The sequence below is a fragment of the Eleutherodactylus coqui genome, chromosome 7 (genome assembly GCF_035609145.1).
Source record: "Eleutherodactylus coqui strain aEleCoq1 chromosome 7, aEleCoq1.hap1, whole genome shotgun sequence".
Taxonomy (NCBI): Eukaryota; Metazoa; Chordata; class Amphibia; order Anura; family Eleutherodactylidae; genus Eleutherodactylus; species Eleutherodactylus coqui.
Genome location: NC_089843.1, coordinates 10,834,386 through 10,861,731, shown reverse-complemented (window position 1 = coordinate 10,861,731; position 27,346 = coordinate 10,834,386). Strand labels below are relative to the sequence as shown.

The window sequence follows — 27,346 nt, the reverse complement described above, 5'->3', positions numbered from 1 at the left end:
TTTTCTCGATGTGAACGACGTATACATCACCGAACCTGATCTCTGGAGTTTGGGTCACGTTCTGTAACATCCAACTGTCGGACTTATGTCACTTTTTCATCTCCTGATTAGGTTGACGTGTATACAATAGATTCTGATAATCCTGTCAGATTCTGCAAAGAGACCGAATACACTAAATGGCTGAGTCATAACGATACTCAGACTGACCGGTCTATTACTGTTTATGGACAGTGGTATCAATACATTTTTATCGGTTCCATGGGTTTTCCTGGATCTAGATTTATGTGTGTATGTTCTTCCTTTTAGTTATTTCTTTAATAAAAGTTATGTTTTATTATAATTTTTTTTTTTTGGTCAAGGGTCCACATAGTCAGTTCTTGGATCAGGAGCTCGGCCTGTGGCCACACCCTGACTTGGGCCTCCGCGTCCTCGCCCGCGTCCATGTCCTCTAGGCCTACCCCTTCCCCCTCAGCATGGTGTATTACCAGTAGTGCAGAAACAGAACGCTGTAATTAAATGTGCCGCTTATTGTCCTGTGGTTGGAGGCTGACTTCGCTTACGGAACACACAGCAGAGCCAGGAAAGAATTTTGCGCAAGCCTGTAGTGAGACGTAGGTGCGTATGACTGAGCTAGTGGAATTCACAGCGCAGAAGCAGTCAAGTGTCCAAAGGCCACTAGTAGGTCTTAAGTATTTTGCTTCAATTTTTTTAAAGGCTGAGCTGAGACAGCAGACAGATACTGTAGGCAGCATATATATGTATACTGTTTCCCTCTGGACGGGATGATGGCGGTGATGTAACAGGCAACGCAGAGCCAGGAAACACTTTTGCGCAAGCCTGCTGTAACACTTAGCTGCGTATTAATTAGGACTACTACCCCCAGCAGAGACGCAGTACACTCAAGACGGTCACAGGCAGCCCAAAGATAGTATTTTACCCAACTTTTTTTGAAAAAGCCCACTGCCTATATAGACAGTATATCTCTTTCACCTTTCCCACTGTCCCTGCCTCACCACTACTGGCCCTATACTATGTAAAATTACTGCAGACTGTTTCCCTCTGGACAGGATGACGGCGGTGATGTAACGGGCAACGCAGAGCCAGGAAAGAATTTTACGCAAGCCTGCTGTAATACTTAGCTGCGTATTAATTAGGACTACTACCCCCAGCAGAGACGCAGTACACTGAGGACGGTCACAGGCAGCCCAAATATTATTTTTTTTCCAAAATTTGTTTGAAAAAGCCCACTGTCTATATAGACAATATATTTCTTTCTTGGCCCTCTACTATGTACAATGACTGCAGACTGAGGACGCAATGCTGTGCATGGCCGATATACAAAAAAAAAAAAAAAGTGCAACACTGCTAAAAGCAGCCTCAACAGTACTGCACACGGTCAGATGTGGCCCTAAGAAGGACCGTTGGGGTCCTTGAAGCCTAAAATAACTCCTAACACTCTCCCTAGAGCAGCTCCAGCATCAGCAGCACTTTCCCTGATCTATGTCAGAATGCATCTGTGGCGAGCCGCGGGAGGGGCCGATTTAAATACTCGGGTGACACCTGATCTCGCCAGCCACTCACTGCAGGGGGGTGGTATATAGCTTGAACGTCACAGGAGCATTGCGTCCTGCAGTAATTTTACATAGTCCAGGGCCAGTAGTGGTGGTGAGGCAGGGACAGTGAAAGACATATACAGTCTATATAGGCAGTGGGCTTTTCCAAAAAAATTTGCGAAAAAAAGTCTATTTGGGCTGCCTGTGACCGTCCTGACTGTACTGCGTCTCTGCTGGGGGTAGTTGTCCTAATTCATACGCAGCCAGCTAAGTGTTGCAGCAGGCTTGCACAAAATTCTTTCCTGGCTCTGCGTTGCCTCTTACATCACCGCTGTCATCCTGTCCAGAGTGAAACAGTCTGCATTAAGTTTACATAGTCCAGGACCAGTAGTGGTGGTGAGGCAGGGACAGTGAAAGACATATATAGTCTATATAGGCAGTGGGCTTTTGGGAAAAAAAATCTATTTGGGCTGCCTTTGACCGTCCTCAGTGTACTGCGTCTCTGCTGGGGGTTGTTGTCCTAATTCATACGCAGCCAGCTAAGTGTTACAGCAGGCTTGCGCAAAATTCTTTCCTGCCTCTGCTGTGCGTTCCGTAAGCGAAGTCAGCCTCCAACCACAGGCCAATAAGCGGCACATTTAATTACAGTGTTCTGTTTCTGCACCACTAGTAATACAGCATGCTGAGGGGTAGGGGTAGGCCTAGAGGACGTGGACGCCCAAGTCAGGGTGTGGGCACAGGCCAAGCTCCTGATCCAGGTGTATCGCAGCCAACTGCTGCGGGATTTGGAGAGAGGCACGTTTCTAGCGTCCCCACATTCATCTCACAATTAATGGGTCCACGCGGTAGACCTTTGTTAGAAAATGAGCAGTGTGAGCAGGTCCTGTCGTGGATGGCAGAAAGTGCATCCAGCAATCTATCGACCAACCAGAATTCTGCGCCGTCCACTGCTGCAACTCTGAATCCTCTGGCTGCTGCTCCTCCTTCTTCCCAGCCTCCTCACTCCATTACAATGACACATTCTGAGGAGTAGGCAGACTCCCAGGAACTGTTCTCGGGCCCCTGCCCAGAATGGGCAGCAATGGTTCCGAATCCTCTCCCACCGGAGGAGTTTGTCGTGACCGATGCCCAACCTTTGGAAAGTTCCCGGGGTCTGGGGGATGAGGCTGGGGACTTCCGGCAACTGTCTCAAGAGCTTTCAGTGGGTGAGGAGGACGATGACGATGAGACACAGTTGTCTATCACTCAGGTAGTAGTAATTGGAGTAAGACTGAGGGAGGAGCGCACAGAGGATTCGGAGGAAGAGCAGCAGGACGATGAGGAGACTGACCCCACCTGGTTTGCTAAGGCAGAGGCCGAGGTGCTCAAAGGTCTGGCAGTTTTTCACTGAGAGTGCAGACGACCGACGAACAGTGGTGTGCAACCTTTGTCGCGCCAAGATCAGCCGGGGAGCCACCACCAGCAGCCTCACCACCACCAGCATGCGCAGACATATGATGGCCAAGCACCCCACAAGGTGGCACGAAGGCCGTTCACCGCCTCCGGTTTGCACCACTGCCTCTCCCCCTGTGCCCCAACCTGCCACTGAGATCCAACCCCCCTCTCAGGACACAGGCACTACCGTCTCCTGGCCTGCACCTACACCCTCACCTCCGCTGTCCTCGGCCCCATCCACCAATGTCTCTCAGCGCACTGTCCAGCTGTCGCTAGCGCAAGTCTTGGAGCACAAGCGCAAGTACGCCGCCACGCACCCGCACGCTCAGGCGTTAAACGTGCACATAGCCAAATTTATCAGCCTGGAGATGCTGCCGTATATGGTTGTGGAAACAGAGGCTTTCAAAGGTATGATGGCGGCGGCGGCCCCGCGCTACTCAGTTCCCAGTCGCCACTACTTTTCCCGATGTGCCGTCCCAGCCCTGCACGACCACGTCTCCTGCAACATTGTACGCGCCCTCACCAACGCGGTTACTGCCAAGGTCCACTTAATAACGGACACGTGGACAAGCACAAGCGGGCAGGGCCACTATATCTCCCTGACGGCACATTGGGTGAATTTAGTGGAGGCTGGGACAGAGTCAGAGCCTGGGACCGCTCAAGTCCTACCCACCCCCAGAATTGCGGGCCCCAGCTCGGTGCTGGTATCTGCGGCGGTGTATGCTTCCTCCACTAAACCACCCTCCTCCTCCTCCTCCTACGCAACCTCTGTCTCGCAATCAAGATGTGTCAGCAGCAGCACGTCGCCAGCAGTAGGTGTCGCGCAGCACGGCAGCACAGTGGTGGGAAAGCGTCAGCAGGCCGTGCTGAAACTACTCAGCTTAGGAGAGAAGAGGCACACGGCCCACGAACTGCTGCAGGGTCTGACAGAGCAGACCGACCGCTGGCTAGCGCCGCTGAGCCTCCAACCGGGCATGGCCGTGTGTGACAACGGCCGTAACCTGGTGGCGGCTCTGCAGCTCGGCAGCCTCACGCACGTGCCATGCCTGGCCCACTTCTTTAATTTGGTGGTTCAGCGCTTTCTGAAAAGCTACCCACGCTTGTCAGACCTGCTCGGAAAGGTGCGCCGGCTCTGCGCACATTTCCGCAAGTCCCACACGGACGCTGCCACCCTGCGCACCCTGCAACATCGGTATCATCTGCCAGTGCAACGACTGCTGTGCGACGTGCACACACGGTGGAACTCTACGCTCCACATGTTGGCCAGGCTCTATGAGCAGCGTAGAGCTATAGTGGAATACCAACTCCAACATGGGCGGCGCAGTGGGAATCAGCCTCCTCAATTCTTTACAGAAGAGTGGGCCTGGTTGGCAGACATCTGCCAGGTCCTTGGAAACTTTGAGGAGTCTACCCAGATGGAGAGCGGCGATGCTGCAATCATTAGCGTCACCATTCCTCTGCTATGCCTCTTGAGACGTTCACTGCAAAGCATAAAGGCAGACGCTTTGCGCTCGGAAACAGAGGCGGGGGAAGACAGTGTGTTGCTGAATAGTCAGAGCACCCTCATGTCTATATCTCAGCGCGTTGAGGAGGAGGAGGAGGAGCATGAGGAGGATGAGGAGGAGGGGGAAGAGACAGCTTGGCCCACTGCTGAGGGTACCCATGCTGCTTGCCTGTCAGCGCTAGTGGCAGAAGGCGCAGTTTCGAGGGTCAGGTAGCAGGGGAGGTGCGGAGATCAGGCAGCATGTACAGCACAGGCAGGGGAACACTCTCTAAGGCCTTTGACAGCTTTCTGGCTCCCCAGCAAGACTGTGTCACTGCTCCCCAGTCAAGGCTGAGTCGGCGGGAGCACTGTGAAAGGATGGTGAGGGAGTATGTAGCCGATCGCACGACCGTCCTCCGTGATGCCTCTGCCCCCTACAACTACTGGGTGTCGAAGCTGGACACGTGGCCTGAACTTGCGCTGTATGCCCTGGAGGTGCTTGCTTGTCCTGCGGCTAGCGTCTTGTCAGAGAGGGTGTTTAGTGCGGCTGGGGGAATCATCACAGATAAGCGTACCCGCCTGTCAACCGTCAGTGCCGACAGGCTTACACTCATCAAGATGAACAAAGCCTGGATTTCCCCAGACTTCTCTTCTCCACCAGCGGACAGCAGCGATACCTAAACAATACGTATGCTGCACCCACGGATGGAAGCATTGTTCTCTATCACCATCAAAAACGTGGACCTTTTAGCTTCATCAATCTGTGTATAATATTCATCCTCCTCCTACTGCTCCTCCTCCTGAAACCTGACGTAATCACGCCGAACGGGCAATTTTTCTTAGGCCCACAAGGCTCAGTCATATAATTTTTGTAAACAATTTTTATACGTTTCAATGCTCATTAAAGCGTTGAAACTTGCACCTGAACCAATTTTAATTTTAACTGGGCTGCCTCCAGGCCTAGTTACAAATTAAGCCACATTAACCAAAGCGATTAATGGGTTTCACCTGCCCTCTTAGTTGGGCATGGGCAATTTTCTGACGTACATTAGTACTGTTGGTACACCAATTTTTTGGAGCCCTCGCCTACAGTGCAATCCAATTAATTTTTTGCCCACCTGCATTAAAGCTGACGTTACATCAGCTGTGATTGGCACTGCAATGGGATATATTTATGTACCACCTGTGGGTTCCAGGGAGCCACCCATGCTGTCGGTCCACACGGAGTTGTAACTGCATGTGTCCACTTCTAAAGAACCCCAGTCAGACTGGGGCATGCAGTGTGGGCCGAAGCCCACCTGCATTAAACATGACATTACCTCAGCTGTGCTGGGCAATGCAATGGGATTTATTTATGTACTGCCGGTGGCTTCCTGGGACCCTCCCATGCTGTCAGTCCACACGGACTTCACAATAGGGAGTTGTTGCTGCCTGTGTCTACTTTTTAAGAACCCCAGGTTAACTGGGGCATGCAGTGTGGGCCGAAGCCCACCTGCATTTAATCTGATGTTAGCTCTGCTGTCCAGTGCACTGCAATGGGATACATTTATGTACAGCCGGTGGGTTCCAGGGAGCCACCCATGCTGTCGGTCCACACGGAGTTGTAACTGCATGTGTCCACTTCTAAAGAACCCCAGTCTGACTGGGGCATGCAGTGTGGGCCGAAACACACCTGCATTAAACATGACATTACCTTAGCTGTGATGAGCAATGCAATGGGATATATTTATGTACCGCCGGTGGCTTCCTGGCACCCACCCATGCTATCGGTCCACAGAGACTTCCCAATAGGGTATTGTACCTGCCTGTGTCTATGAATTAAAAACCCCGGTCAGGTTGGGGCATGCAGTGTGGGCCGAAGCCCACCTGCATTTAATCTGACGTTACCTCTGCTGTCCAGGGCACTGCAATGGGATACATTTATGCACAGCCGGTGGGTTCCAGGGAGCCACCCATGCTGTGGGTGCACACGGAATTCCCATTGCGGAGTTGTACCTGCCTGTGACTATTTATAAAAAAAACGCGGTCTGACTGGGGCATGCAGACACCTTGACAGAATGAATAGTGTGTGGCACATAGGTTCCCCATTGTAATGCCCACGTGTGCAGCTCCTGATGGCGGTGGCACAGGATTATATTTCTCATTGCTTCTGTACAGCATTGTGGGCTATCGCCCCACCCCTTTTAAAGAGGGTCGCTGCCTAGCCGTGCCAACCCTCTGCAGTGTGTGCCTGCAGTTCCACCTCATGGCAGACGCACTTATAAATAGACATGAGTGTGGTGTGGCATGAGGGCAGCTGAAGGCTGCGCAGGTACACTTTGGTGTGCGCTGTGGAGACTGGGTCGTGCGGGGGGGGAGGGAGGGGGGTTGGGCAGCATGTAACCCAGGGGAAGTGGCAGCGGAGTATCATGCAGGCAGTGATTGTGCTTTGTTGGAGGTAGTGTGGTGCTTAGCTAAGGTATGCATTGCTTATGAGGGCTTTTCAGACGTAAAAATTGTTGGGAGGGGGGGCCACTCTTGCCGCTATTGTGGCTGAATAGTGATACCTGGGAACTTGAGATGCAGCCCAACATGTAGCCCCTCGCCTGCCCTATCCGTTGCTGTGTCGTTCCCATCACTTTCTTGAATTGCCCAGATTTTCACAAATGGAAACCTTAGCGAGCATCGGCAATATACAAAAATGCTCGAGTCGCCCATTGACTTCAATGGGGTTCGTTATTCGAAACGAACCCTCGAGCATTGCAAAATTTCGTCCCGAGTAACGAGCACCCGAGCATTTTGGTGCTCGCTCATCTCTAGTTAAGAGCAATAGATTTAGATGTTTTAAGTAGGATTGTGGTCTGCCACCCTCTGGGGAAAGATTTCTGGGAAAGTTAGATGCACCTGGGTCTCAGCAAGATGTGCTTACTAAACTCACTCTTAGGGCGCCTGCACATGAGTGGAAATTCCGTGGCGGGATTTCCCGCGGAATTTCCGCCACTGAAAGCTGCCATAGGATTGCGTTAACAAACGCAATCCTATGCAGACGGCTGCGGTTTGGCCGGCAAACAAATCACGGCATGCTCTATTTCTCGCAGAGCCCCACACGGAAACATCACTGCCCAACCGCCGGCTCTGGTCTGCACATGCGCCGACTGCCTGGCAAGCCCGCACATCAAACAGCCAGAGCCGCGGTTGCGGGTAAGTATGCGCCTCTTTATGCAGGCGCTCGGGTCGGGTCCTGCGGCGAGAATCCTCACCGCGGGATCCGACCCGCTCGTGTGCAGGCTCCCTTAGGTGGATGTTTCAGAGGTGAGTGTAAATAATGTCTCTGGGTTTCCTAAAAGAGGTAATACTTACTCTGACTTTATTGATTTCTCCCCAGGAGAGATCTCAAGCCTCAGGTGTGTGGAGGTGTTTGATCTTTATGTGTCCTAAGAAGTCATTAGCATAACAGGAGTGCTTCATAGCTCCTAATTACTTCAGCCTGCTTGAGTTGCTGATCATAGGGCTCTCTGGAGTGTTAACTGAGCCACACCCCCTGTCCAGAGGCTGGACAGAGGCCTTGGCTGGTGAGTGTTTTTCCTTCTGTTCACCCCAGCAGGGGGTGTCTGTTCTTGCTCTCTTGCTGCATAGGGTAGTGCTGTGGAGGTGTCTCTGCTCATAGCACTGCACTACTAGTAGAGCTGGTGATAGCGCTGAAAATGTAGTTCTCTGCTTGGGAGACACCGATAAGCCTCAACTCACGGAGATCCTGGCTGCTCTGAAGGGACTCATTTTTTTCTCCTCCTGTCACCTAGAGGGTCCCGTGAAGGTCCGGAGAGCTCTGGGACTGAGGAAAACAATATTAAGCACAGAGTGGTGCAGTTTCCAGCAGAGCTCTGTTGCTGTGCGACTGCTCACTATGGCGGTTAGGCCATGCCCCCACGAAATGGGTTTTTAAAACCATAATAGCTTTTTAATAGCTTAAGATAAGATACCTCATTACAGTAATTTATCGTAGTTAAGTTAGGTTTTGCTATATCTGTGTATGTGCCATGTTCCTTGATAGGGACGTTTTTTACAAATTTCATCTGATGCTGCCGTGACCTTATGCTTTGGTGGATATTCCAATTGTTCCTATATTTACACTAACAATTGTTCCACCGATTTTCATACCAAAAAGCTGGTCCAAAATTAGATATAAATAAAACACATTCATCTCGAACAGTTCACAATGATCAGGTCATGTTAGTGAAATGAATATGATTCCATGTTCTATCCTATGCATAACCATTTTGTAAGCAAGTAGCCATCTGTTTCTCTATTCACTGTATTCATTTGTCCCATTTCCGGAGGATTTATGGATATTAAATGGTTATTTAATAAGACTTGAGTGCATCATTAAGGCTTTTGTTCCAGATGATAGCTACATGGCATTTAAACTGTCTGGTCAAACTGACATGTTCCTAGCTGTTCATATATGTTGCTAAATATTCTCTCTAAACAACTTATTGTTTAGATTTACTGTTCCAAAAAGTTAATCGTGTATGGTCAACTGTGCCCGCATGCATTTGGTTGGCATTTTAAAGGTTAAATTCTAGAGATGAGCGAGCATACTCGCTAAGGCAAACTACTCGAGCGAGTAGTGCCTTATGCGAGTACCTGCTCGCTCGTCTCTAAAGATTTGCGTGCCGGCGGGGGAGAGCGGTGAGTTGTGGGAGTGAGAGAGAGATCTCCCCCCTGTTCCTCCCTGCTCTCTCCCCCCCCCCCCCCGCTCCCCGCCGGCTCGCTCATCTCTATTAAATTCCTTATCTAGTATATTTATATTTTGTTTATGTTTCTTTGAACAATGCTAACAGATGAATTATAATAGATTTGAATTATTGTAATTGAACATGTGCCGCTATATAAACTGCTGCCTGTCACAGAATAAAAAGATAACTTTGATCATGCTTAGAGTTGATGTGGTGAAAGTTATTCTCCAGAGCTCAGCTTATCCTGAATTGATTTTGGACCCTAATAGCATATTGTATAGGAAAGTAATTAGAATGTGAAATACAATGAATGTAACAATCTATAACTGTCCCCACAGCCCAGAGGTGGAGAGCTATGCAGGCCTGATGTCTTTTATCTTTGCTGTTGATGAGATTAACAAGAACCCAGATCTTCTACCCAATGTTACCCTGGGATATCATCTGTATGACACTTGTGGAGATCTGATACAATCTGTGCAGAGCGTCCTGAGCATTTTATCTGGAGAACAACGGGAGGTTCCTAACTATTCCTGCAGAGAACATGGAGAAGTTGTCGGCTTTGTTGGCGATACCGTTCCTATGGCACAAATACTGAGTCTGTATGGCTACTCAAAAGTAAGTTTTATATTTGAGTATAATAGACAAATATTTACTGAGATTTACAAGCTAAATACATGGATTACATAATGCACATGCTGGAACACTATCATGAAAATCTGCGCTCCAAAACTTAAAGGTTTTTGATTTTCCATTCACTATGTAGCTATCCCCCTCATGTATGTATGTGTGTGTATATATATATATATATATATATATATATATATATATATATATATATATATATTTATATATATATATATTTATATATATGTTTTAGACAAAACCATTTGAAACAGGTGCATGGAATCAAGCGTCTGAGCATGACGCATGAAAATCAAAAACAAATTACTAAAAGGATTACATTTATTTGTGTAGATAAGCTATGAGGTTCCCCATCCATTATCAAGGAATAGCGATTTGTACAAGACATTTTTTACAACTGTTCAGAATGATAACTTCCGATATTTAACCATTTCACGTATCGCTCAATCATTTGGATGGAACTGGGTTGGAATTTTAACTGCATTTGATGACAATTTTGAAACTGAAGCACAAAGATTGAGTAAAGAGCTGAACTCTCTTGGAATCTGTGTTGAATATGTTATAAAACTGTCCATTGACCATAAGAAAAATCTACAAAAACTCAATATAATCCAGAAATCTACAGCCAGAGTCATAATAGTCTGTGGGAAATACTTACTACGTTATAGATTCTTGGACAGCTTGAAACTTCTTAGAAAGAATATAACTTTCATCCTGCATCAGTCCTGGTTTAATGCTCTTGGAATAGAAGATGAATTTTTACAAGTCATTAACTGCAGCTTGATAATTTCACCTCCTCAACATCATATTCCCGGTCTGCACAGTTTCCTTCATTCTTTAAATAACGTTGTGTCTGACCCAATACTGGAAGATATTTGGTATTTTTATTTCTTTTGTTCTATTCCAAATCTGGCAAAACTTTTTGAATTCCAGAATATATATAACGTAACGCTCAATAACTGTTATGGAAGAAGATTTCCCATTACATCATACCTTATTTTATCAAACTCTCCTAGCTTCTACTTTATTTATACAGCAGTATATATATATGCTCATGCTCTGACGGAAATGATGGTCAATATAAAAGAAATCAATGATGGAGATAAAATGAATAGATACAGAGAAAAGGTAAACAATATGTCATGGCTGCCGGCAGTGGTAGGTGGAACCTACTATCCCATCTTCTCCAGCCCCCTGTTTTCTGTATAGCTGATACTACAACATTCCTCCAGTTGCTGCCTGTACACATTAGTCACATGCACACTCAGCCCATCTGTTAAAGCACCACTGTATGCACACAGCTTTCTCATTCCCTGCCTATCCTGACTTTCCCTATGTTATTTAAGGCACCTTCCTCTACTGGTAGCTGCCTGAGCAACAGGTCTCTAGTGTTCCAGTGAATGGGGTTTTACCTTTCATCTGTATATACAGCTTGCCTGAACTCTGCATGTCCTGATCTTAGCACATTTCTAGCTGCATCTTGCCTGAATGATGACTGCCCTGACCTCCTGTCTGTTCATCATATTGGATGAATGCTGCCTATCCAGAACTTTGCCTGTTATTTGATTCCATGCTAAGTTGTATCACTCTATACTACTTGCCGACACCTTTTGATCCACCCACACCAGCTGTCATTATACTGAGACTATCCTTGAGGTATTGTTCACAAGGCCCCCTGCAGTAAGAACAAGGTTAACTAGGATGCATGAGTGAATACCAGGGACCGCTTGGATCTGCCTTCAGGAGTAGTCCTAAGTGTTTGGCAAGTGCATCATCCAAAGTGCATCTCCTAAGTGATCAGCAGAATTAAACCAGTATTGAACCCATCATGAATTTCTAACTTCAGCCTTGCATGGGCTGCACAAAGAAACCCATCTAGTCAGATTAATGTTCAAGTATACCGTCTCCTGTCTCTTTTAAATGTGCCCTCTGGTATGATAGTAAGTTTGACACAATTTCGAGGTACAGATGGGCTCCATATACTATGCCAAGCCATTGCCATGTGTGTCATACTACTGAGTCCATATATGCCTGTCTTTATGAGATCTCAAATAGAGATGAGCGAACACCAAAATGCTTGGGTGCTCGTTGCTCGAGTTGTACTTTTTGTAATGCTCGAGAGCTCATTTCGAGTAATGAACCCCATTGAAGTTAATGGGTGACTTCAGCATTTTTTCATGGGACCGATGCTCCGCATAGGTGATGACTTGTCAAACACCAGAAAACATCAGAAAGTCATGGAAACACCACAGAAACTGATAGGGATGGGCAGGGGCAGCATGCATGGCTGCATCTGAGGCTCCCAGGTCCCACTATTAAGCCAAAGCTCATTAGCAAGGTATACAAGCTGGCACGTTTTAGCTAAGCACCACACTACCTGCAACCACGGACAATCCCTGCCTGCAGGTGACACCGCTGCCTCTTTTCCTGAGTTACATGCTGGCATTGCTGTACAACCCCCCTCATAACCCTGCGTCCACAGCGCACACAAAATTGTCCCTGCGCAGCGTTCAGCTCTCCTCATGCCACACACTCGCTTCATAGCCACACCACCCTCATGTCTTTTTATGAGTGCATACTGGATGAGGAGAAACCAGAGGCACACACTGCAGAGGGTTGGCAGGGCTAGGCAGCGACCCTCTTTGAAAGTGTGGGCGATAGCCCACAATGCTGTTGAGAATTGATGATATATTGAAGTATGGTCATCATTCCAATTCCGTGCCACCTCCATCACAAAATTGTCAGAAGCCGCAAAGATGGGCATAGAGGTGACTCAGGTGCCAGCACTTCTACACATCTCCACAATGCAGCAATAGTCTATGTGGAAAGCATGTGAGCGAGCCCAGGGTCAGGCTCGGTCCCAGCCTCCACCTTGTGTGACCCAAGGTGCTGTGAGTTACATCGCAATGGGAAATCCATGTGTCCCCACACAATTAATTCTGCGTAGGTGTCAGATAGCTCAAGACCGCAATGGGAAGTCTTTGAGTTCCTTGGGTTCGCTTATGCTTTCGGTGCACAAAGATGGTGTTACACAGGAAGAAATCAGAGTGCCCAAGCAAGGCAGAGTTTCAACCCATCAAGGACCTCGGCCTTGGCCCACATTTCTGCCCTAGTCAGTCAGTGTATTTCTGCCAAACAGGTAAAACACTGCAGTGGGAAGTCTTTGTGCACCCACAGAATAGCCAAGCCCAAGGAACTTAAAAATGGTATTACACATAAGGAAAACAGAGTGCCCAAACAGGGCAGAGTTTCACCCCGCCAAGGACCTTGGCCCACATTTCTACCCTAGTCAGTCAGTGTATTTGTGCCAGAAAGGTAAAATACAGCAATGGGAAGTCTTTGATCACCCACAGCATAGGCGAGTCCCTGGAACCCAAGGAAAGTATAACACATAAAGAAATCAGAGCACCCAAACAAGCCAGAGTTTTCCCCCCCAAGGACCTCGGCCCACATTTCTACTATAGTCAGTCAGTGTATTTGTGCCAGATAGGTAAAACACCACAATGGGAAGTCTTTGTGCACCCACAGCATGGGCGAACCCCAGTAACATTTCTGTAACCAAAGTAAAGGGAGACCCCAGTAACATTTCTATATCAAGAGTATAGGCCGACCCAAGTAACATTTCTGTAGCAAAAGTATAGGCAGACCCCTGTACCATTTCTGTAGAAAGAGTATAGGCAGACCCCAGTTACATTTCTGTAGCCAAAGTATAGGCAGACGCCTGTAACATTTCCATAGCAAGAGTATAGGCGGACCCCCGTAACATTTCTATAGCAAGAGTATGGGCAGACCCTGTAACATATCTGTAGGAAGAATATAGGCGGAGCCCAGTAACATTTCTGTAGCAAGAGTGTAGGTGGACCACAGTAACATATCTATAGCAAAAGTATAGGCAGACCCCTGTAACATATCTGTAGCAAAAGTATTGGCAGACCCCAGTAACATTTCTGTAGCAAAAGTATAGACAGACCCCAGTAACATTTCCGTAGCCAAAGCATAGGCAGAGCCTAGTAACATTTCTGCAGCAAGAGTATAGGCAGACCCCAGTAACATTTCAGTAGCCAAAGTATAAGCAGACCCCAGTAACATTTCTATAACACGAGTATAGGCGGAGCCCAGTAACATTTCTGTAGCAAGAGTATAGGCGGACCCCATTAACATTTCTGTAGCAAAAGTATAGGCAGACCCCATTAACATTTCTGTAGCAAAAGTATAGACAGACCCCTGTAACATTTCTATCGCAAGAGTGTAGGCGGAATGCAGTTACATTTCTGTAGCAAGAGTATTGGGGGACCCCAGTAACATTTCTATAGCAAGAGTATAGGCAGACCCCAGTAACATTTCTGTAGCAAATGAATAGGCAGACCCCTGTAAGATTTCTGTAGAAAAAGTATAGGTGAACACCTGTAACATTTCTATCGCAAAAGTATAGGCAACCCCATCAAACCATTCAGTGGAAAGTGCATAAAAGAACGCCTGTAACATTTCCGTAGCAAAAGTATAGACGGACCGCACTAACATTTCTATAGCAAGAGTATAGGTGGACCCCAGTAACATTTCTGTAGCCAATGTATTGACGGACCCCTGTAACATTTGTGCAGCAAAAGTATAGGTGAACCACTGTAATATTTCTGTAGCAAGAGTATAGGCAGACCGCCCTAACATTTCTGTAGCCAACGTATAGGTGGACCCCAGTAACATTTCTATAGAAAGTGTATAGGAAGACCCCAGTAACATTTCTATAGCAAGAGTATAGTTGGACCCCAGTAACATTTCTATAGCAAGAGTATAGGCGGACCCCAGTCACATTTCTGTAGTAAAATTATAGGTGGACCCCAGTAACATTTCTGTAGCAAGAGTGAAGGCGCTCCCCAGTAGCATTTCGGTAGACAAATAATAGGCGGACCCCAGTAACATTTCTGTAGCAAGAGTATAGGCAGACCCCAGTAACATTTCTCTAGCAAAAGTATAGGTGGAGCCAAATAACATTTCTGTAGCAAGAGTATAGTGAGTCCCCAGTGACATTTCTATAGCAAAAGTATAGGTGGAGCCAAGTAACATTTCTGTAGCAAGAGTATAGTGAGTCCCCAGTGACATTTCTATAGCAAAAGTATAGGCAGACCCCAGTAGCATTTCTGTAGCAAAAGTATAGGCAGACACCTGTAACATTTCTTTAGCAAGAGTATATATACTCACATCTATATACTCCTGTGCTCTGTCTCTTTAAAATATATGCATGCAGTAGAGCATTGGATTGTATTTTGACACGTAATATCTAGAGATGAGTGAGCATACTCGTCCGAGCTTGATGCTCGTTCGAGTATTAGGGTGCTCGAGATGCTCGTTACTCGAGACGAGCACAACGCGGTGCTCGTCTCGATTAAACGAGCACTGACCATTAAATTCAATGGAGCCGGCAATACAGCCGGCTCCATTCAAAGCAATGGGCTGCCGGCTAGAGTGGGATGAATTTTCGGGAAGGGCTTAAAAATATAAGCCCTTACCTGAAAATCATCCTAAAATGTGTAAAAAGTAAAAAACAAAATATACTCACCTTGTCCCGGCAGAACGATGTTAGCCCATTGAATTCAATAGAGCCGGCAATACAGCCGGCTCCATTGAAAGCAATGGGCTGCCGGCGATCGCGGGATGAATTGTCGGGAAGGGCTTAAATATATAAGCCCTTCCCTGCAATTCATCCAGAAATGTGTAAAAATAAAAAATATATATATACTCAACTGGTCCCGGCAGACGTAGTTCAGCTGCGGCCAGCTGGCAGTTCTCCTGAACTGCTCTCTGTAGTATTCAGCAGCCGGGGATTTAAAATCCCCACAGACCACAGTAACATTTCTGTAGGAAGAGAATAGGCAGACCCCAGTAACATTTCTATAGCAAGAGTATAGGCAGACCCCAGTAACATTTCTACAGCAAGAGTATAGGCAGACCCCAGTAACATTTCTGTAGCAAGAGTATAGGCAGATCCCAGTAACATTTCTGTAGCAAGAGTATAGGCAGACCCCAGTAACATTTCTCTAGCAAAAGTATAGGTGGAGCCCAGTAACATTTCTGTAGCAAGAGTGTAGGCGGACCCCTGTAACATTTCTATAGCAAAAGTATAGGCGAACCCAGTAACATTTCTGTAGCAAGAGTATAGGTGGAGCCCAGTAACATTTCTGTAGCAAGAGTATAGTGAGTCCCCAGTGACATTTCTATAGCAAAAGTATAGGGAGACCCCTGTAACATTTCTGTAGCAAGAGTATAGGGAGACACCGGTAAAATTTCTGTAGCAAATGAATAGGCAACTGTAACTGTTTCATAGCAAGAGTATAGGCAAACCCATCAAACTATTCAGTAGAAAAGGTATAGGCAGACCCCAGTAACATTTCTGTAGCAAAAGTATAGGCAGACCCCTGTAACATTTCTATCGCAAGAGTGTAGGCGGAACCCAGTTACATTTCTGTAGCAAGAGTATTGGCGGACCCCAGTAACATTTCTATAGCAAGAGTATAAGTGGACCCCAGTAACATTTCTTTATCAAGAGTATAGGTGGACCCCTGTAACATTTCTGTACCAAGAGTATAGGCGGACCCCTGTACCATTTCTGTAGACAAAGAATAGGCAGACCCCAGTAACATTTCTATAGCAAGAGTATAGGTGGACCCCAGTAACATTTCTGTAGCCAATGTATTGGCAGACTCCTGTAACATTTCTGTAGCAAAAGTATAGGCGGACTCTATTAATTAACATAGGCACAATATCTCGAAAGGCTTTCAAAAACATAGTGTTGCTCGCCAGAAAAATGCATTGTTATTGAAAGTAACACCATTAGAAACTATAACTTCTAGATCTTTCTCTTGTCTGAAAACCAGAGAGATGTTCTGGATCTTTCGTATGGATACATTGTCCCCTAAGGGCCTCAACAAATCTCTTGAGAAAATTTTTTGAAAAAAAAAGTTTAGTTTTTTTTAAGGATATAATATATTTTTATTACCATTGATATTATTAATATTACATTCTATCTAAGTAACAGAGAGAAACAATATCCATATTCATAGGGGTATCCAGTATAGTAAGTTTGCTATGTTTGATATTTTAGGATCGTTTATTGATTACATATTAAGATTGTCTATTGATAGTGTTTTATTCTTTATGTCCTGTGATACGAATGAGAAGAATTGCATCTTTGTTGAAATGGCTTAGTGCTTAGACCCTGTGTTATTAATGAATTGAGTTGTATATGCTTCCCAGTGGAGCGCACAGAGCGTTCCACCATTAAGGAAGTTCGGAGAGTTACGCATTACCACATAATACTCTCCTTTGGAACGCACCTCTGCGTTTCACACTACCTAGGAGGGCATCTCCCTGGGAGGTGCATCATGCGCTGCGCCGTTGACGTGGGTCGTACCACTCTGGGGCGCATCGAGGGACACGTCATCATTCTTCGCCAAGATGGTGCCCCGCATCGGAACACACTGCTTGTCACTGACCTCTATCCATTATTTGGTACGTAATTATGTTTTGTACCCTATATATATTAATGAAGAACTATATTGATTTATGCTTGAGAAAGGCGTTCATTACGCCGAAACGCTTCACATGTGCATTTTTATGTTTTGGTTTGTGTAAGAGGCATGCTACCTCTTTTATTTTAATAGTAATAAACCTCTTGTTGTCTAGCTTGAGGTTGTTTTATATGTTATCCTGAACGGGTTTTTCAGTAAAAAACGCAGGGGCACATTTTTTTCGTACTTCCTACACTTTGTTATCTGGCCTTATATGAGGAACGGATTATTGGCTTGACCTGCGGCTCTCCAGTTAACTGGATCTTGACGAACCCTGGATAAAGGAGTCCTTATAAAGCCCACCAGGACCATTGGTGCAGACATGACCACCTCTGGATGGCATGTCAAGCACCGGGTGAGTTATTTTATATTCCCTTACTTATCTTCATGTAAGTGAACCTTTAGAGGTGCCAGCCGCTCTCCCTGATTTCTATCTCTTTGTGGTGATAGAGGATGCATTTTTCTCCTGTTGCAGCGAAAAGAATCTTTAGGTTCTGCTGCTTTCCGCCGGTGGAGAAGAGAAGTCTGGGGAAATCCAGCCATTGTTCATCTTTATGAGTGTTAGCATGTCGGCACTGGCAGTTGACAGGTTGGTATGCTTATCCGTGATGATTCTCCCAGCTGCACTAAACACCCTCACTGACAAGACGCTAGCGGTAGGGCAAGCCAGCACCTCTAGGGCATACAGTGCAAGTTTGTACCACGTGTCCAGTTTTGACACCCAATAGTTGTATGAAGCAGAGGCATCACATAGGACGGTGGTACGATCGGCTACGTACTCCCTCACTATCTTTTTACAGTACTCCCACTGACTCTGTCTTGACTGGGGAGTAGTGACACAGCCTTGCTGGAGAGTCATAAAGCTGGCAAAGGCCTTGGAGAGTGTTCCCCTGCCTGCGCTGGACATGCTGCCTGATCCCTGCTCCTTCCTTGCTAGTTGTCCCCCTGAATTGCGCCTTCTGCCACTAGTGCTGTCAGATGGGAACTTTAGCATCACTTTTTTCACCAGGGCCCTGTGGTATTGCATCACTCTCGTACACCTTTCCTCTTCGGGAATGAGAGTGGAAAGGTTCTCCTTATACCGTGGGTTGAGAAGGGTGTACACCCAGTAATCCGTGTTGGCCAGAATACGTCTAACGCGAGGGTCACGGGAAAGGCAGCCAAACATGAAGTCAGCCATGTGTGCCAGGGTCCCAGTGCGCAACACAACGCTGTCCTCACTACGAAGATGACTTTCAAAATCCTCCTCCCCTTCAGCCCATACACGCTGAACAGATGAGAGACAAGCAGTATGAGTACCCTCTGCAGTGTGGCGAGCTGTCTCTTCCTCCTCCTCCTCCTGCTCCCCCCCCCCCGCCTTCTCCCCCAAAACGCATATAGACATATAGAGATATAGACATGAGGGTGGTCTGGCTATCAAGCAACATACTGTCATCCCCCATCTCCTGTTCCAACTGCAAAGCGTCGGCCTTTATTCTTAGCAGCAAACTTCTCAGCAAGTAAAGTAGTGGGATAGTAACGCTAATAATTTCTGCATCGCCGCTCACCATCTGGGTAGACTCCTCAAAGTTTCTAAGGACCTGGCAGATATCTGCCATCCATGACCACTCCTCAGTAAAGAATTGCGGAGGCTGACTACCACTCCGCCACCCATGTTGCAGCTGGTATTCCACTATTGCTCTATGCTGCTCACAGAGCCTGGCCAGCATGTGCAGCGTAGAATTCCAGCGTGTCGGCACGTCGCACAGCAGTCGGTGCTCTGGCAGCTGAAACCAACGTTGCAGGGTCCTCAGAGTGGCAGCGTCTGTAGTGGACTTGCGGAAATGTGCGCATACGAGGCGCACCTTGCCGAACAGGTCAGACAAGTAGGGGTAGTTTTTCAGAAATCGCTGAACCACCAGCTTGAAGACGTGGGCCAGGCATGGCACGTGTGTGAGGCTGCTGAGCTACAGAGCCGCCACCAGGTTACGGCCGTTGTCACACACAACCATGCCCTGTTGGAGGCTCATCGCCAAAAGCCTGAGGTCATTCTGCTATGTCAGACCCTGCAGCAGCTCGGGGGCTGTGTGCCTCGTCACCTAAGCTGATTAGTTTCAGCACGGCTTGCTGACGCTTGCCCACCGCTGTGCTTCTGCGCACTACCGACTGCTGGCGATGTACTGCTCACACTTCTTAATTGAGAGGTGGAGGTGGCAGGGGAGGAGGAGGGGGATGGTTTGAAGGAGGTGACATAAAACGCGGCAGATACCAGCACCGAGGCAGGACCTGCTATTATGGGTGTGGCTAGGACAGGAGCGGTCCCAGGCTCTGACTTGGTCCCAGCTTCCACAAAATACACCCAATGTGCCGTCAGGGAGATATAGTGGCCCTGCCCGCCAGTACTTGTCCACGTGTCCGTGGTTAAGTGGACCTTCCCAGTAACTGCGTTGGTGAGGACACGATTTATGTTGCGGGAGACGTGGTGGTGCCGGGCTGGGACGGCACACCGAGCAAAAGAGTGGTGACTGGGGACCAAGTAGTGCAGGACCACCACCGCTATCATGTTTTTGAAAACCTTCATTTCCACAAGCCTGTATGGTAGCATCTCCAGGCTGATTAATTTGGCAATGTGCACGTTTGAAGCTTGTGCATGTGGGTGGGTGGTGGCATATTTGCGCTTTCGCTCCAATGCTTGTGTTAGCGACAGCTGAACGCTGCGCTGAGAGACATTGCTGTATGGAGTGGAGGACAGTGGAGGTGAGGGTGTGGGTGCAGGCCGGGAGGCGCTCGTGCCTTTGTCCTGCGAGGGGGATTGGATCTGTGTGGCAGGTTGGGACACAGGGGAAGAGGCAGTGGTGTGACCCGGAGGCGGTGAATGGCCTTCGTCCCACCTTGCGGGGTGCTTGGCCATCATGTGCCTGCTCATGCTGGTGGTGGTCAGGCTGGTAGTGGTGGCTTCCCAGCTGATCTTGGTGCGACACAGGTTGCACACCACTATTCGTCGGTCGTCCATGCTCTCACTAAAAACATCCACACCTTTGAACACCTAGCCCTCTGCACGGAGGCTTGCCGCGAGGGGGTGCTTTGGGAAACAGTTGGGGGATTCTTCGCTCTGGCCCTGCCTCTACCCCCGGCCACTCCACTACCTCTTCCAACCCGTCCTGCTGTTGCACTTGCCTCCCCCTCTGAAGCCCTGTCCTCAGTAGGCTTAGCAAACCAGGTGGGGTCAGTCACCTCATCGTCCAGCTGCTCATCCCCCGAATCCTCTGTGCGCTCCTCCTGCGAACTTATTGCCCTTACTACTACCTCACTGACTGACAACTGTGTCTCATCATCATCATCCACAAAAAGCTCTCGAGACAGTTGCTGGAAGTCCCCAGCCACATCACCCGGACTCCGGGAACTTTTTAAAGGTTGTGCATCGGTCATGACAAATTCCTCAGGTGAGAGAGGAACCAGTTTTTCCCATTCATGGCAGGGACCCGAGAACAGTTCCTGGGAGTCTGCCTGCTCAGAATCTGTAATTTTCATAGACTGAGGAGGCTGGGAGGAGAAGCAGCCAGAGGATTCAGAGTTGCAGTCCCTAGTCCGGGAGTAGTGGACTGCGTAGAAGACTGGGTGGTCAATACATTGCTGGAGGCGTTTTTTGCCATACACGACAGGACCTGCTCGCACTGCTCTGTTTGTAATATAGAACTACCATGCGGACCCGTAAATTGTGATATGAAGCTGGGAGCCCAGAAACTTGCCTCTCTCTTAATCTCGCAGCAGCCGGCTGTGATTCACCATGCCCAGGAACTCGGCCTGTGCCCACACCCACACTTGGACGTCCACGTCCTCGACCCTTACCCCTACTCCTTATCATGGCGGATTAAGAATAGAGCAGGGCCCAAATTAATTACCCCACTGTACAGCACTGACAACTGTAGCTTAATTCACCACACACAGAGACTTATAGATAGCTGTGACTTGAAAAAATTAACCCACTGTCTAACGCTGATACCTAGGGGTACTTTACCACTCGCAGAGACTTGTAGGAAAGAGAGGCTGTATGGAGTAGGAGAAGACTCTAAAGCCAGTCGATAGTGCTGGTAACTGCGGCTATCTCAACCCTACCAATGAACGGGTATTGTGAGACGCTCTGCACAGCGGCAGAGCTGAAATACTTTGCAGTGGCCCAGGAAATATTACAATACTGTTTAGCGGTGAGACCTCTGTGTAATGCACTGCAGACACAGAACGTTATAACTGAAGTCGTTTGCAGTAGGCTAGGAAATGTTACAGAGCAGTTTCACTGTGAGAGCTGGTTGTACGGCACTGCAGGCTGAGAACGCTATTACTGAAAGGCTGGGAACAGGCCTAGATGTGTAATAGAAAAATTGATGCACTACTGCTCCCAGCCAGCCAAAACTATAATGCACACAGATGTAGCCCTAAGAAGGACTGTTGCGGTTCTTGAAGGCAGTATCCTACTCTAACATTTTCCCTATATAAGTAGCTCTTTCCCTCAACTCTGCCTACAGCACTGCAGACACAGAACAGTATAGTTGAAATGGCCTGCACAGACCGAGATGCTTAAAAGAAAAAAAGGTGCACTACTGCTCCCAGACAGGCACAACAGTAATGCACATTATGAAGAGTAGCCCTAAGAAGGACCGTTGGGCTTCTTGAAGACAGGATCCTACGCTAACACTATCCCTGTATAAGCAGCAGCACTTTCCCTAACCTCTGCCAGCATGCGCCTGAGGCGAGCCACGGACGGGACCAGTTTAAGTACTCGGCGGTCACCTGATCGGCCCAGCCACTCACTACGGTGGGCCGTGGAGGGGAGAGAGGGCTGGCACGTCACATCAGGAAGTGGTAATGCCTTCCCCTCATGTCTATTGGCTAGAAAATGGTGCTAAACATGCAGGGAAGGAAAATCAATTGACTTGAATATCGTGTGGTGTTCGTCTCGAGTAACAAGCATCTCGATTACCCTGATACTCGAAGAGCATCAAGCTCGGACGAGTGTGCTCGCTCATCTCTATTAATAAACCATGTTCTCTTTGCCCTTATTGATATTATAGTTGTAGTCAGTAGAAATGCCTTCTACAATATTGTATGCATGATTGATATAAACATGAACAAAAAACCCTTAGATTTAAGGAAGTCATGTATGGCAATAGCACTACTTAAAGCGGGGTGATGTGACCATATTCCCACATATCCCTGACCTCGTAATTAGGGGGTCCAAATGGTGGCTATGCAACACTTGGCAGATATCCTATCAATCAGTTATAAATGTATATTGTGGTAAATTCACTTTAAGCAAGAAACTTCAGTTGAGACACTCTCTGTTTTCTCAGTTACAGAGATTTATAAGGAAAGTTAATTATAGAGATCACAGAGGACGCAATATCGCATTCAATAAGAATGGAGAATTGTCTTCTCCATTACAGTTCTATAACTTAAAAATTAACAACCCGGAATCTCCGAGGACATACATAAATCCCTTTGGATTTGCTGATGACTATGAAATACACAGTCTACAGATTGACAAAAAAGGAATAATATGGAAGACAAGTGAAGTAAGTTTTCAGTATTGTTCACTTTGATATCTGGATTTATTGTATAGTAAGATTAAATCAGCCCAAAGAGTGGAGAAGGGAGTGCGTGGCTCTGGGGCGTCCTTCCTCTACCACAGGAGGTCTGGATGGTGACTAAGGCCGGGTCTGCACTGCTACTGGAATAATGATCTTGGTTTGTACTGCAGCACGGATGGTTATGGGATCATAGTAGCTTTATCAGCACAAACTGGCCATAAACTCCGTAACTCTCATGGCTTGGTTCAGACAGGCCAGGTCTATCCTAGGTCCAGGGCACTCAGCTTAAAACTGCCCCTGGTATGTGGCTGCATACATCAGACTTTGTGCCTAAAACTGTAAAGACTATTCCTACCCCATATTGCTGAACTACTTTTAATTCAGTAAATTGTAGAATAATACAGAGGTACGGCCATATCAGGCTCGTGGCAATAACTAAATCTTTCAGAGAGGGGGTAAGCGGTCCATTGCTGAAATCCATGTCCCATCCTCAGGGGCTATAAAGTTTTTAAAACGTTGTCCAGATCACATACCTGGGTTCCAGCCCTATTCGCAGAGTCCAGGGTAGACTAGTGTGGGGTTAATATTCCTGAGGTGGGTGATATTACTGTGGAGGTTAATATTATTACTGTGTGGTTAATGTTATTACTGTGACTACTGTGGGGTTAATATCACTGGGCTAATATTACTGCAGGGCTTAATACTACTGAGGTTAATATTGCTACTGAGTGGCTTAATACTACTGGGGCAGCAATAGGGGTTCCCTATTACTACTGGGGCCCCAACAGTGGTCACCTATTACTACTGGGGCCACTATAGGGGTCACCTATTACTAATAGGGCCACAATAGGGGTCGCTAATACTACTAGTGCCAATATAAGAGATGCTTTTACTACCAGGGCTACCAATACAGGGGGCCACTATTACTTCCGGGGCCACAAATATCGGGGGGTCATTATTACTAATGGGGCCACAATAGCTGTCACTATTACTACACAGGGCCAATATAGGGGTCATTATTACTACACGGGGCGGATTTGCTGTGGACTTCACAGTAGCTGTAGCAGCAAAGTAGATGAGATTTTGAAAATCATCCACACGCTGTGGAAAACATCTGCACAAAACCTGTGTGAATATTGACATGAGGTGCGGAATTAAATTCCAGAGCATGTTAATTTTAAATATAATATATATCAATAGCCCATCCAGCACTCCAGCGTTCCTCCCTGGTTTCTATGTTAATGGCCCTGTACTTTTCATAACGATGGAGGTAAAAATAATATGTTGTGATAAGCCATAGCCCTAGCCATGCCCCTGACCACACCTTGGGGCTTCATGAGAAACTTTTGCTTCAAAAAGGGCCCCATGGCTGAAAAAGTTTGGGAATCACTGTTCTAGACGATGACACAATATGGAAGGACTTAAGCAAAATCCCACCACGCAGCCCTTTCAATATGGGAAAAATTATATATACTATTTTTCAAGAGATAATATTACAACTGAGTGTTGAAAGAAGTGTTGATATGTTGGTCAGGCCTATCGCTGCCCCAAGGTGGTGGGGGACAACACGGCCCAATCGAGTTAAATCATCAACCTCTATGTTAGAAAGTTCTATAAGCGATCCTCATTGACCCAATGTGTTTCACTCGAGGTAAGCTCCTCAGGGACCCAAAATAAACCTCTATTTAGCGTGTGAAAACAGATATCTTTTTATGTTTTGACGCTTCCCATGATGAACCATATACTGTAAGCATGTCTTAGGAGGGAACCTGGGTTAAAACCACAGCACACCAGCTGTTTAGTTGACAGCTACTGCATCTTTGTTTGTGATATAGTGCCTTTATGTATGTACAGTATTAGGGTCAATTCATATTTGTAATTGCAGTCCCTATTCTGTAACTGCAAATGCATTGCAACACGTTTTGTAATTTTGCAATATCAACATAAAAGGCATAAAACCCCTTCAGCTGTGATAGTAAATATAAAAATAGTAACACACTTATTAGCTACAACAGCATCTCTATTCTGCTTCTCTCTCACTTTGTTCCTCTTCCACCTTCTTACTCCATAGACCTCTATGAGCAGCATGTAATTTGATTCTTCAATAAGGTAACAGTCCATCTTGGGGTACCAAGATTGACTTTATCAGTTTTTCAGAGTGAGTGGCGGAAGAAGAAAGGAGCCTGATAAGTGAAAAACGCATTTTTCTCTGATATATTCCAGTTTCTTCTATTCATCTGTACTGTCGATTTCTGCAACGTTTGTTGAACTGACAGTAACCATATAAATAACACATTGTTTTCCGATAAGATCCCACAATCTCGATGTTCTGCAATGTGTCCTCTCGGATACAGGAAAGCTTACACTAATCATTCCCATGTCTGCTGCCATGATTGTGTCCAGTGCTCTGCGGAAGAAATATCCAATGTTACAGGTAGGTCAGTGACCTCGAAAGGGGCAAGTACTAGAGAGATGGATGTGATTAGAACTGTGATGCTTACAGTGTTGTTTGGGGTACACAGGGCTCACCTTCTGTGGGCCTGTCCTCCATCCATACAAAACAATGCATTCTAGATCATCCTTGACTTAAAGGACGTCTGTTTTTTTGTAATATAAAGCCTATAAACGGTAATATTTGGGAAAGCACAGGGAATACAAAGAAACAAAAAAAAGGGGAAAAATCATGGTAAGAAGTCTGTGTGTTTGTTACAGTGAAGTCAGAGCAAGGTTTTCCAGTGTTTAAGAATGTGTTTCTTGCACCATTTTCCCAGTTTTCAATCTCTTTAAAGTGATAAATCTGGGAAATATTTTCTATCCATTGTGATAGGGGGGTGGGCTGGTTTTGCACTACATTAGGGGAACTAGGAGATTATAAGCAGAGATCAGTATAGTTGGAAGATTTTTGCTAGAGGGGTGTTAGTTGGCAGAGGGTTTCCATAAGTGACTATCTATTGGGAATAATGTGGTGTTAGTTGAGCAGAGTTTATTGATTTGATCCATTACTTGCAACCAAAAAGGTGTAATCCTAAATCAAACTCACCTGGTACTCAGTAGGATTCCCGATCTGGGACCCCACGGATACCTAGTGTCATGGTCTGTGTCTCAAATTATCTCTTGTCCTTAATCCAGATCGTCTGGAGAGGCGTCTCAAAGGGTAGAAGCCTACTGGGTTACCAAGGGCTTTCGATTCAAGCCAAGCAAGAAAAAAAAGTAAAAAAGCTCCACACTCTTGGACTTTGGGAAACATGTGAAGACTAGAGATGAGCGAGCGTACTCCTCCAAGCTTGATACTCGTTCGAGTATTATGGTGTTCGAGATGCTCGTTACTCCATTACATTTCCTTCCCTGAGAAATTAGCGCGCTTTTCTGGCCAATAGAAGCACAGGGAAGGCATTACAACTTCCTCCTGTGACGTTCCAGCCCTATCCCACCCCCCATGCAGTGAGTGGCTGGGGAGATCAGATGACACCTGAGTATTAAAATCTGCCCCTCCCGCGGCTCGGCACAGATGCGTTCTGACAGAGATCAGGGAAAGTGCTGTCTTGCTGTAGCTGCTATAGGGAGTGTGTTAGGTGTTATATTCGTCTTCAAGAACCCCAACGGTCCTTCTTAGGGCCACATCTGACCTGTGCAGTACTGTTGAGGCTGCTTTTAGCAGTGTTGCACATTTCTTTTTTGTATATCGGGTGTGCAGACCATAGCGTCCTCAGTCTGCAGTCATTTTACTCAGTATAGGGGCAGTACTGGTGAGGCAGGGACAGTGGTACAGGGAAAGAGGTATACTGGCTATATAGGCAGTGGGCTTTTTCAAAAAAATTGGGGAAAAATACTATATTTGGGCTGCCTGTGACTGTCTTCAGTTTACTGCGTGTCTGCTGGGGGTAGTAGTTGCTAATTAATATCCAGCTAAGCGTTACAGCAGGCTTGCGCATAATTGTTTCCTGGCTCTGCTGTGCCCGTTATATGACCGCCGTCAACCCGCCACAGGGAAACAGTACACATTATATCCACTGCATGCGGTGTCTCTGGTTTTTCACCTCACCATTTTAAAAAATTGAGGCAAAATACTTAAGGCCTACCACTGGGCTTTGTCCAGTTCACTGGTTCTGCGCTGTGAATTGCAGCAGCTCAGTCATACACACCTAGGTCTCACGTAAAGGCTTGTGGAAACGGAGGCTTTCAAAAACATGATGGCGGCGGCGGCCCCGCGGTACTTGGTTCCCAGTCACCACTACTTTTCCGGATGTGCCGTCCCAGTCCTGCACGACCATGTCTCCCGCAACATTGTACGCGCCCTCACCAACGCGGTTACTGGCAAGGTCCACGTAACAACGGACATGTGGACAAGCACAGGCGGGCAGGGTCATTATATCTCCCTGACGGCACATTGGGT

At 46.9% G+C, this 27,346-nt stretch overlaps 1 protein-coding gene across 1 annotated transcript in view; it reads left to right on the top strand.

The window, feature by feature from the left end:
* Positions 1-27,346, top strand: part of LOC136573402 (vomeronasal type-2 receptor 26-like) — a 41,542-nt gene that overhangs the window by 2,601 nt on the left and 11,595 nt on the right. Inside the window, exons 2-4 of the mRNA XM_066574693.1 lie at positions 9,524-9,800; positions 22,717-22,938; positions 25,264-25,387. Of these exons, the coding sequence (XP_066430790.1) occupies positions 9,524-9,800; positions 22,717-22,938; positions 25,264-25,387 (623 nt within the window). The remainder of the gene's footprint in view (positions 1-9,523; positions 9,801-22,716; positions 22,939-25,263; positions 25,388-27,346) is intronic.